Source organism: Pomacea canaliculata, linkage group LG6 (genome assembly GCF_003073045.1).
Source record: "Pomacea canaliculata isolate SZHN2017 linkage group LG6, ASM307304v1, whole genome shotgun sequence".
In the NCBI taxonomy this organism is placed as follows: domain Eukaryota; kingdom Metazoa; phylum Mollusca; class Gastropoda; order Architaenioglossa; family Ampullariidae; genus Pomacea; species Pomacea canaliculata.
In genome coordinates, this window is record NC_037595.1 from 12,228,562 (window position 1) to 12,241,487 (window position 12,926).

The 12,926-nt window shown below is 38.6% G+C and overlaps 1 protein-coding gene across 3 annotated transcripts; it reads right to left on the reverse strand.

Moving 5' to 3' along the window:
- Positions 1 to 607: 607 nt before the first annotated feature.
- Positions 608 to 12,799, reverse strand: LOC112565631 (uncharacterized serine-rich protein C215.13-like). Of its 3 annotated transcripts, none has more exons than XM_025241201.1 (6): positions 12,639 to 12,799; positions 6,936 to 6,973; positions 6,428 to 6,621; positions 3,292 to 3,402; positions 2,708 to 2,886; positions 608 to 2,368 (listed from the first exon to the last, which is right to left on the reverse strand). In XM_025241201.1, the coding sequence occupies exons 1-6, from the start codon at positions 12,668 to 12,670 to the stop codon at positions 1,615 to 1,617; spliced, it is 1,308 nt and encodes a 435-aa protein (XP_025096986.1). In that variant the 5' UTR covers positions 12,671 to 12,799; the 3' UTR covers positions 608 to 1,614. The 3 variants fall into 3 exon arrangements, with proteins under 3 accessions (XP_025096986.1, XP_025096985.1, XP_025096984.1); XM_025241200.1 differs by having other exon boundaries at positions 608 to 1,928; positions 2,199 to 2,886; XM_025241199.1 differs by having other exon boundaries at positions 608 to 2,886.
- Positions 12,800 to 12,926: the final 127 nt, after the last annotated feature.

A 12,926-nucleotide genomic window follows, 5' to 3' on the forward strand; every position in this document is an offset into this window, starting at 1 on the left:
TTGAGTTGATTTGGTCTCTATAATAGGAGTTACATTTTGAATTACATTTCAAATGCTAAAGGGCATTATGCAAGGAAACTTCTGCCTTCTTTGCTATGCAGCATAGAACTACTTGCACAATCATAAAGAATTGTTTGTAACTCAATCCAAAATTTATAGCCACTTTTATAAAAAGACATACCCCACCCACCCCAGACCCTCACGAATTGTTTGCTTTAGAGTTTTGTGGCCTTTTTATGTCTTCTAAATAAGAACAATCCGGTGCATTTGTTTCCACAGTCTGTTCTTTTTTTTGGGGGGGAGGGGGGGGGGTGTTGGGAAAACACAATTCTACAAGTGTGTATTTCCATTTACATCGGGGGGCTGTAGAACTACAAGGTGCATCAGTTTTTTTTTCAAAAAGAGCAAGTTCAGCAACAGCCTTCTCATGCACATGCAGCAGGTAACATTCATGCTTTAAAAAACCCCTGTAACAATCATTAATAAATACATGGTATAGTAGTGTATGAGAGTACAGTATAAATGGTCAGTAGTTACATGAAAACTTTTTTTCCAACTGACTATCTGTTCACAAGTGTTGGATGTCTTGAATGATAGGTGCAGACAACCGCATGCAACACGCCTGCACAGGCACACTTTTTCTGCAAGTTCAGCATGATTTTTGTTTCCATCAATGAAATATGCGAAGCAAGTAAATGGTACTGGAAAAAAAATCCTAAGCCAAAACAATTATGCTTTAAGCCATGAGCATTTAGATGCAGGACATGATACAAAACCATGTTGACCTTCCCTTCTAGGGAACCAAAATGCATTGTATACAGGATGCAACTTTTATGTATACATGCAATAACTACACATGTATACAACCTAGAAAGACCTTTATCTAAAAGGCACATGAAAAATGTACAAGTTTACATAGGCGCTCTGCACATAATGTAAGCAACATGTAAATTAAAGAAAGACCTTCAGTGCACAAGTACCATGTATTCTACATTTTGTCTCTTTTTATAGTTTTTATTTATTTAATATTTTTTTTGCTGCTGCTGCTAGCATGATCAGCAAGCATCAATACTTCACAGATCATTTGATATATATATATGCATATATAAATCATTGCATACATAGTTATAGCAAGATATTAAATGTATGTACAATTGGTACATGTAATGCCTAGGTTGCTCCAACTACACCATGCAGTTAGGACTAATTGTCAGAAAATTTAAAAAAAAAAATCAGTTTAGAAGACCTTTTCCCAAATCCTAGTCCAACATTTCACAAAAATTATCTAAAGAGCAAATTTTCATACAACTGCATTCAAAAGCACATGTACATTCCATACCAACAAAGCACTTTTTACCCTAGCTGAAACAACTTACAGTTCTTGCAGACACAGGTATAGAAACAATGACAGTGCAGGTGACGACATCCAATCAACCTTGTGGAGGCTTCTTCACAACAAACAAACAAAGCTTCTCATTCACTCTCATCCAGACATTTAGGAAGAGCCTGGGCCAAATGGCATTGTGCGTTATGTGACGGCGAGATTAACCTTGTTGGAAATGTTGCCATTTGACTAGTGGCACTCCATGGGTAAAAAAAAAGATATAACAAATATCAAATGGGCGGTAAACTTTTTTCCCATGTAGTGGAACCAGCACTTTGCAGGATCTTCAGGTGGTCCTTGTCATGGATCAGCAAACACGTAATGGCAGGTGGCTGTCCAGGCGGTCCAAGTGTCACCATAAACCGCGACACACCTGTGTTGGGGCAGATGCGCAAAGCATGGGACTTGCCCCCAGGCACCTTGCAGTGGAAGTCATCAATGAAATGAGCCACCAGCTCCTTTAACAATCCCCCGTGGCTCACCACCAGCACGTCAGCCACCACTGTTGGTATGGCATCAGCATCATCAAAGCTGCTGTTGCGGCCTGATGACACAGAGGACAGTGACGACAAGCGGTGCTCCAGGAGAGGGGAGAGCGAAACATTGGGGCACATCTGTGCCAACTGTGATGAAGATGATGATGATGAGGAGGAAGATAATGTAAACATTGCTACTGACTGTCTGTCAAACACAGACCAATCTTGGCTTGTCCCTTTAAACCCTTGCACAGCTGACGAAGTGATGGTGGAGTTGCTGGCAAAATAGGTGAGGCCCTGGACACACCCAGGATCTCTGGCAGTAGACACGCACTCACCTTCCTTGCTCACCCCATGGGCTCTGGTGCTGTCTGAAGCCCCAGCAGATTCAGATGCTGGACTGGTTTGGGTGCGAAGTTGTCCTAGTCCTACATCACTTGAATCCGTGTCTTCTGTTGGAGTAGGCAAGTCCACATATGCTTCCTGTGACTCTGTACTGTCCTGAAGGCTGGAACAGCCCGAGGAAGCGGACGAGTTGGAGCGAGCCATGGTGGAGGGGGATAAGTCTGTGCAGAACATGTCAGCCAAACATGCTTCATCTACCGCTTGATTAATTACATAACTATCAGAAAATCCCACTGCAAATGGGCTATGCTTTTCCTCATCTGTTGAGGCTGGTTCTAAATCCCACAAATCGAGTAAAAAATCACGGGCAGTTCGAGGCCTCTTAGGCTCGATGCCGTCTCTACTGGGATATGATGAATGGTTGTGGCTGCTGTGATTAACCGTATTAAGGCTATCGCTGCCACTGTTGCACACATCTTTCTCACACACAAGGGGCACTTGCTGTGGTCTTGTGCTTGATGGGATGCAACATCCCGAAAGCTGACTGCCATTGCTGAGGCCATTGTCAAGACGCCGCTTTGACTTGATGGATGCTGGCGTGTATTCCCCATCCACTGCCAAGTCCTGTTTTCCCACCAACTCACATAAATCATGGAAAAATGATATTGCTCGATTTCTTACCTGTGTAAAAAGCCAAAGCAAAAAGGTTTGTACTAACATGTACAAGATAGTTGTCAGTTCTATGCATGCTTCTTTTCTGAAAAATCTTATTTGATATTCCAAGTAATTATGACTGTTCAAGGTATCTAACATGAATTAACAGCTCAAGTGTACACCTCTGTTTCACCAAAAGAAAAATAAGATGCCCTAAAATAATCATTGCTTCTTTCATGACTTTAAGTATGCCAGTAAATACACTGGCTTAATTATTTAAGCATTATGCATTCACTTTTTAGGTTCAGGGCATTTCTTCCAAAGCAACTCTTATTCCTGTCACTTAAATTCTATTGCTAAGAGTAAACACAAAAATAAAGCAAACTGTAACGAATTGAACAATAGCTGTGGAATTCTGCTTTTAGTACTCACATCTTCAAAATTTTCAGCTCCCTTTGGTGTAAACTGCACCCAGGAAACATTTTGCTTTTTGGCAGCGTCAGTTAAATCTTTAAAAGTCTTTCCTTCAAAATCTCCAAAAGTCTGGAAAAAATTGGATTAACAGATAAAAGCAGTTAAAAAAAAAAAGCTGCACACACTTTACAATGCCCCACTTTGCCCCCACTGACTCTCTTGGGCAAAGACTGATAAAATATGTTCATAATTACCTATGCTAAAACACCCATTTTAAAAACTTGTCATTTTCTTCTTCAGACGGACTCTCCCACTTTCTAAAAGCTAAATCTCGTTTCCATGGTGGGCTTTTCAACACTCAGTCTGTAATGCCAGAGTTACTGAGCAGTGCTTAACAGTGTTTAAACTGTAGCGATTATCACAAACCGCCACAAAACCCTAAGTGTTCCCCTGACCTACACATGGGGGCGGCATTACTTGCCAAATACCTGTCTTTTACTACTGCTCTATCATTCCCTCATGCATCTTTTGAATGTGTACAAGTCTGCTTTTCTGCTTCCTATTGCTCATTGCATCCTGTTCTGTATATATAGACTTCATCTAAGTGCCAAGAAAAACCTCATAGCCTCTACCCTTTTCTCAGAATTTCATAAGTTGGACTATAGCAATGCACTCAATGGACCTGCAGTTCTTCTTGGAGATGTTAATGTGTATTTTGACAGCAAGTCTCCTCCAGACACTGGACAAATGTCAGAATTGTTGCACACTTTTCGTCTTGTCCAGTCTATGTTGCACCCCACTCACAACACAGATCACATCTTGAACTGGGTCATGCATTGACCTGATGACCAATTAGTGCAGTCAGTTGATGTTTGCCAATATCTCTCATCTGACCATTACTGCATACTGATCGAACTTGATCACAAATGCCTATCATTGGTGCCAGTTTTAAGACCCACTCGCTTGTTATGCAATACAGATCTTTTCACAGTACCAAAACTACTCTAAACAGACCACCAACATATTATCTGCCGTTGATGTTGCTAGGTGATGTTTCTGCCTTAACTCTACTGGACCTGTCTGCTGCATTTGACACCATCAACAACTGTCTGCTCCTTCAAAGACTACACACCCTCAATGGAATTTCTGGACTAGCATGGTTAAAGTCCTATCTCAATGATAGGATGAAGACTGTGTTCTTTGATGGTCAAACATCTCGCCCTGCTCCTCTTCCTTGTGGGGTTTCCCAAGGCTCAGTACTCAGTCCAGTTCTGTTCATTTTGTACACCAAACCACTACTTTCATCTGACATCCAGTCTCACAAGATTTCTCATCATATGCTAATGACATACAACTGTACTGCTCCATTCCACCAGCTGAGTTTTATTCTGCTACTAGCATCATAGAAACCTGTATCAGTGATGTTAAGGACTGGAAGGTAACAAACTTAAACTCAATGATAATAAAACAGAAGCACTCCTATGCTCGAGAAGAAGAAATCAATCTTAACTCTTTAGGCCGCCAAATCACATCAAGGTGGGTGAAACCAACATCAGCTTTGCGTCATCCATCAGGAATCTGGGATTCATTGTCACTGCAGACTACGCAACATCAGGGCCATCCATCACATTCTCTCTAGGAGCACTACCAACACTTCTGTCGGTGCATTTGTAGTTTCTCGGCTTCATTACTGCAACTCCTTGCTTGCTAGCTGCCCTGCATACCTTCTTCCGAACTCCAGAAAGTACAAAACTCCATCGCAAGTCTGGTGCTTAGAACTAGGAAATGGGACCACCCCACTCCTCTCCTTTATTTTCTGCATTGGCTACCCATCCGTTCTTGCATTCAGTACAAATTGTCCATGCTATAATTTCTTTGCTGGCACCTGCCCTGATTATTTCTATGAATTTCTCTTACATCCCAGCTAGATAAATCCACTCCTCGTCTGACGACCATCTCCTAACTATTCCTGTCACCAGAACAACATATGGTCACAGGATAGTTATTGTGCAGCGAACCAATGGAATTCTCTCCCTTTCCATATCTGCCATCTACCCAACATTGAATCCTTTAAATGTGCACTAAAGACGCACCTCTTCCTTAAGCATTATTCCTAAGAACAGTCCACACAATAATAGTCCTTTTTCACGCCCTTCCCTCCTTTTCTGCTTATTGCTACTTTCCCTATTTGTCTTCCTTTTGCAAAATCATGATAGTCTTAGCCCTTTTTACTTGGATCCTACTCATTTTTTTTTTTTAATTATCTTTTATTCATCATCAGTGCTGTTTTTTATCCTTCCATCTTTCATATGTTGCTTGCTTGTTCTTTTGTGCCTTGTATGCTCCTTAGGAGTGTAAGTATGCACTATATAAATTTTGCACTTATTATTATTAAATCTGCATCTGTATGTAAGCATATTGAAATCTCCAGGCAATGTCAATGCCTAGTGCTGACAGAAGGCACCAAAAACAACCAAAAGAATCACATACACCTTCAGGTGTAGCAAGGGTGCCAATAACTCTATCCTGCAGGAAAGAAGTACACAGGCGCACTTGCTATGCACTTGAGGATCTCCACTAGAAGAAACACCTTGGCAGGAAGAAGCTATACAATTTCTCAAATGCCTGTGTGCATGAATGAGCCACCTTGACCATAATACCAACTCTCCACACAGCTAACTGCTCATTGACAGCTTAATGTGTCTCGACAGAGAATATTCTTTGCGAAATCTAATTACTGAATGCACACCTCACCAGTTGTTATCTTAACATCAGCTTTTCAATCTTCGCCTGACGACACAGTTTACAGATGTCTCCCTTGAGAGAGAGTATATATATCAGAATTATTGTTAACATGCACTGAATAAATGGATTTTCTGAAACCTTTTTTTTAACCTTTGCATTTATTTATTCAATAGATTACATTTTTACTTTCCCATATACTTACACTTTTTTGCCAAGAAATCTGCAATATAATGCACAAGCAAGATCTGTGGCCAAAGTTTGAAATAACAGAAAAATATTCATCCAGGTTCAAACAAAATAAGGGACAAGAAAAATCCGGTATGTGAACAGGAAAAAAAAAAATCTGCCGTCTCTTTACCAACATTGCCTCAGCTTTTCAACTTCCAGACTTTGTTCAAGTCACACTCACTCTCTCTCTTAGTCGTTTGTCCAGCTGGATGGGGCAGTGGTTTTCTGGTCCGGCCTTAACAATAGCCTGAGCTGTCTCTGCTGCCCGCTTCAGGTCACTGGCGAAAATATGTGTGAAGTGTTCATTCTGAAGCCGCTTTGCCACCAGATTTGCTTGCTCCATGCCAACCTCAGACAAGGGAACATCTCGGTGCCCTGCACAAGAAGCAGAATCTTGGCTTGGAAAGATGCCTGAAAGAAACTGGGGACTACAAATGATGCTATTCTTACTCTTAAAGCTAAAAAAAATACAAAGGATCAAAAAGTTGCTCTGACAAGAATATGTTTTACACAGAACAGAAATCTGTGCCTGATGAAGTTCTACAGAATAAATGAAAAAACACACTAAAACAATCTGTCCAGCCGTCTTCATTTTGACTGGGGAAAATATTCATTATTCAGTTCCATAAAGTACTTTTGTTTAAGAAATAATGCAAGCAAAGGCACAAGATGCCAAACCTAATTCATACCTTGAATGATTCCATCTTTGTTTGCAGTAGTTTCACCACTGTACAACAAAAAGAAAATGCTTGACAAAAGCCCTGATCAATCATGTCAAAGTTAACATGACAGATGTTTTTCACATAGTAGCAAACACACATTATAAATGCTTTCTCATAATGTACATTCTCCAAAGACCTCAGTTTGACCCTGTATATACAAGAAACACAAGACCTGTTTTTTTTTTTTAAACATAGAATTCTGTAACTGTTAATATCTTAATCAGGAAGCAACCAATATCCTGCAGTGAGTCACTAGTGAGGACTGACCATGACCTGACATTTCCCCCAGCTGTCTGGGTCCTTGTAAACATCTTGTGAAATATAAAAAAAAAAAAAAATCACTGCAGACTCAGTATAACAGCCTGATGTGACACTAGCATGCTCACAATAGTAGTCAACTCTCAACATTTACGTGTCATTATGCCAGATCATTTACAAACTACTCTAACAGACCAAAGAATGTAATAAAATGTGAATTTACCAATGAAACTGCCTAATAAGAAATATCTTAGACCGCCTACAGCATCATAAATGCATTAAAGCCCATCTGCTGTTTATTTACGTTTGGCAAGCTTATACACAATGGAAGCAAGGCGGTACAACTACGTTATATACTTATATGAGCTCATTCTTGAGAAGCTCTTAATTTTTCACTAGACCAAGCTACATATTACAATTAACCCGTGTCTTGTGAGTGTGTGTGGTGAAGGGGGAGGGAGGGGGAGAAAGAGAAAGAGCTGCTTGCACTGCAAAACCCCAAACAGCATATACTTAAGGAAAAGTACATTCCAATCTAATCCCTCTTCTCATAAACACCCTCTCCTGTACACCTCTCCCCAATTTATTCCCTCTCACACACACAGAGGCAGAGCACATGCAAGCATACTTTATAGCACAACCATAGGCCCTCTCATCTCTGAGTCAACATTTGCCCTGGTGCAACCTATTTACCTCGGTCATGATTTGTGTAGCAGGCTTGTCTGCATTGTGATTTATGCCTCAGAAGTTAAAAAGGATGTTCCTAATTTTTTGTTAGTTTTGTTTTCTCTTGTTTCATTAACTGGACTTCCTGACCTTAGAATTTCTGGAACAAATTGTAAGCATTCTGTTTTCTTCCCCTACAGCTACATGGTTTAGTAAACTTTCTAGTACCATTAAATTTGATTACAGTAATATGCACAAAGGTGTCAAAAATTGTAGGCCTTCTATGCCAACATCATCCAAGTTTCCGATGTGTACCATGCACTGTATGGTTTCTATGGGATAAACAATTAAAAAACTCCACAAACCCCTGATCTTCATCTTTACCCTTCTCCCACATATATAACACAATTAACCGTTTATTCACTTGTACAAAAACAGGACTGCAGAATTCTGACTTTTATTTACCAGTAGATTATTGAGGTATTTCAACAGATTTTAATGATTTCTTAGTGTTATTGTAATAGCCTCTGCTGTTTTTGATAAAAACTTAACACTGGTTAGGAAAAGAAGCTTTAAAAATATGTGACATATGAAGTATGTGTTTCTTAAATTCAACAGTCTCTTGCAAATCTGAGTATTTTACTTGGTATTATTGGCAGTGTATCTGCTAAGTGGATGGTTAGCTACAAGGAAAATGTTCTCTTCAAATTTTGAATTGCAGAGAAGGGACACAAAAAAACTAAAATGTGGGTGCACTGAGATGGACCCACTTATCACTTAAATCAGGGATGCCCAACCTACGGCCCGCGGGCCATATCCGGCCCGCGATGCAGTGCCATCGCGAAACTTCTGCCCACAGTGCAGGAAATCGGCATGTTAGTAATAAACAAAAGACCTAAAAAAATGAAAAGAAGGGAATAAGAAGAAGTATTTATCCCTACATAGGGGCTTCTCTCAATCTTTTTTTTCGATGGACGAACATTTCGATTCAATGTTCTGACTTGGTGTCTCTACGATGCAGCCAGACATTCAGAAGTTGGTTTCATGTAAACAACTTCAAATATCTCACTAGTTACTACATAATTAATGGTAAGTACAACTTGTTTCTAATAAAAATGGTATCTGCTCTATTATTTTTTTCTTTTTTTTTTTTTTTGCGATGAAGCGGCCTGTGACACGCATGTCGGAAATGTGTATGGCCCGCAGGCCGAAAAAGGTTGGGCATCACTGACTTAAATAATTCCATGACATACCAATAGTTACCAACCTCAAAGAAAAATGGCAACATTATCATGTCTAGAAACTTCTTTCTAAAAGAAATTTTAAGGGTGAAAAAAGGGTGCATAGAGACCATTCCATAACCATCTTAAGTGGCAATATAGCAGTATCGTTTAAAAAGACCACACATACAATAAGAGAAGTATGGGTTAGGTCATTTTACTCCATGCCAATGATATATTTCTGCAGATTCTGCATACAGGTTTTCAACAAAGCCTTCAGACAGGGACACATTTTTAAAAAGTTCAAAAAAAAAAATCTGTGATGTCTGCTATTTTGAAGTATAAGAATTAAGCAGCTGAAGGTTGAGCCAGAAAGGGTTGAAAAAAAGATTTTGATTTGATCATTCATGATCTAAAATATCCAATCTAATCTAATCTAGCACACAATTTTACACTCCTAATTTAATAAACTCAAGGCCACCCAACTAAAAAAAAATTATTTTAAGTGGTTAAAATGCACAAAGCAAAGTTTTTCCTTGTTAGCTCATCTGTCATTTATTTCTCAAGTGCATGTGCAATGTGCATATTATATCTTACTATGTGAATTAAAATGAAGGCTTGGACAAACTAAGATTAGCTGTTCTCATGGCGTGTGAGAAAGGAAGGGGAGAATACCCCCAAAACAAGAACAGTAGGCACCTTTTACACAGATATCAGCATTCACAAGCCTTGATCTAATTCAGCTAGAAGTAAACAACTTTATGCTTGAAATTGTTGTTGGCTTTCTCAGCTCATCAACACACAAAGAAAGTCAATTAATGTGTACACTAAAGAAGCATAAAACTGAAAGACTCAACTGACAACTTTCAAGAGGCTGAAGACTATTTAGAGCAAGTTTTGCCTGTACTCAAGGAATTGGTATTGAGAAATTACATTTTCAGTAATCTGTATTGAAAATAAGCATTTCTGGATTGTCGATCTAAAATATGTATTAAGTCATGTTAGAAAATAAAATATTTTATGTACTTTAGATATTCTATAATAATAAAATAAATGTAATAATAAAAAATGTCTGCATTTTTCCTAAGAAATACAGAAAAATTATTCAGCTAATAGCTCTGGATTACTGATAACCAAGGAGAAAGCTTTCTGCATATTTTGTGCTAAGACCAGCTATATGTTTACGCAAACACTACTTAGATGTCTTTAACAACCATTTGCCTTACTGTCATCCCATGTGTCACATTCAGAAGCAATATTCCATCCCATGCCCCCTCAACTGAAAGCTGTGATATATCTAGTACACCCCTATTTAAGCTTTCTAGATAAGAAAATGGAGCCAGGTGAACAAGTGCAAGCGTCCTGCCCATTAGGTCATACTGACCTTACCCAAGCATTTTAAAAAAAAAACTGGAAATCTGGCCCCAAGAAGGTTTTGCCATGAATGCCTAAAACATGAAAGAATAGGAGGCTGCTCTCACATTCACGAAAATTGGTCAACATGGTTGCACAACCGGCTAAATGCATCCTATACAATGTGTGCACAAAGAGCATTTGTAAACAAGATATAACATTGTATGTGCGCATACACATGCACATGTATCAGTGCGTAGGCGTCTGCATTTCCTCTCCTCTCTAATGTTTGTGACTCATTGTACTGTCCACATTAATACCTAAAACATTGCTTAGGCAAACATAGAATTATTATCAGGCCACCAGAATGATACAGAATATGCTGTTTCAAAACTACTAAAATCAAACAACTCTATTCATTCTTTACTGTTACCCTTAGACACTTTATTTAATCTTTGCCTATTAAACATTTACTTTATTGCTGGTGTACAGGGCACTGTGGAGTGCCATGGTAAAGTAAAGCTCAGTTTCATTTTGTAATAGCGCGTGGATTATAGGTCTGTAAATGTCTTGGTGTTTGACTAACTCATCTAGCAAGAAAATAATGTATACTTCATCCAGTGGAGTTAACATCTATGAGCTACTGACTCCTTTAGAAAGTCCAGTAACCAGATTACTAGAACCAAAGATGAGGATTTTTGTTGGGATAAATATTATATTTTTTGTTAAAGTAAGGTTACATATTTCAGAGAAAACCATTTTTCAAAAAGAAAAAAGCTTAGAAAACATAATTGTTATGTAGACTGACATGACAAGCATCTGAAGTGATTGTGAACAATGTATCGAAGAACATGTTTCAGAATGCAGACTACTCAACTACAATGGTATACAGACACAGACTGGAAGTCATGCCTGGATGGTCAGACTAAATCTGCTGCAAATAGCACACACACTCAGAAATGGCCTAGTTATGCTACAGCCTTTTGGCGTATATATATATATCTGGCAATACAATATGTCACTGTATCACCTAACACAATGCAAAGCCCAGCCTCTGAAATGCTGTAACAAGTGTCAGAGACAGTGAAAAATTTGAGACGTATAATGCCAGAAACAATGCTCTGTATAATGGCCAGAAACTATAAGCAGCACTTGCTGCAAAGTACAGCAAACCTAATCCTTGATTCTTTAACTTCTGCTACTGCAGAATCTCGTCTTCTTCCTCTCTCTCCTCACTGCAATTCTTTGTCATATTCAACTAACCATTAACCTTTTCCACAATTATTTAAAAAAAAAAAAAAAAAAAAAACCAACAGAAAACGTATCCAGTATTAAGACTTTTCTGCAAGCTACCTAAATAAATTGTACCATTTCTAAGCTAGATGGGCAACACTGACAGAGTGACTTCAACTAACACAATATATACTGAATTTAAACAAGAAATTATGTGCTTGTGTATAAAAGGCATAGCATGCATGTTCATATATACATACACTCTCTGACTCACTCCCTTAATAGCTCTCTCTCTCACAGAGTAAAACCTAGGAGAAATCGGGAACTGGCTTATTTAGGGTAAGAGAAAAATAAACCTGTCAGTATTTATATAAGTACATAGACTGCTTCTTTCTATTTTTCTTCAGTTTTCTTTTTCAAGTTGAAGCCAGTCTGTAAGCAACATGACAAAACTAATATTAATGTTTTAACGTTTTTACTGATTTTTTTGTTTACTATTTCCACCTATGTAATAATATGTATTGCATATTAAAACTATAGCAACCGTCTACTGGAAAAATTCGCATAAACAAATAATAAAATTTTGATAATAATTGTGAATATGTATGTTTGCTTAAAAGAACAAGAGACAGCAGACAAAAACTTGAAAGAGGACAGTATCAGATTGTGCGGACGGCGACTGGGGAAAAAAAAGGAGAAACAAGAGGGGAGTAATGCCTCAGCACATCAGAAACATTAGTTTCTAATAAGCACAATATTTATTCATGATGAAAATTTATGCGGTTAAAAAAATTGTACTGCAAAACAATTTGCCTGATTAAACTGTCTAGACGAAGGCCTGCGTCCAGACGAAGATTAATCAATCAAGGGAAACATGTCGACATTGCCTAAACATCATAAAATGTCACCTCTGAGGAAATAGACATATAGCTGTACTTACTGTCGGACGAGAGTGAGAGAAAATACAACCATATTTCAACAATTTAAGAGGCACGGTGGTTTGCAGCATTTGGAAGACAGCTTCCAGCTCCAGACAGCTCAGGATCGAGACATGTATTTCTATGCCTTCGTTTCCCCTCTGGCTGATAGGGAGGTCAAGCTGTGCTTGTAACATTGATTGGGCCGTCTATATTTGGTTCGCCAATGAAATCTCCCGACACATAATATTAGTTTCGTTCTTTCTTAATCTACTTTTATCAAGATTTCCCTGGGAAGGGACGCAAATGTT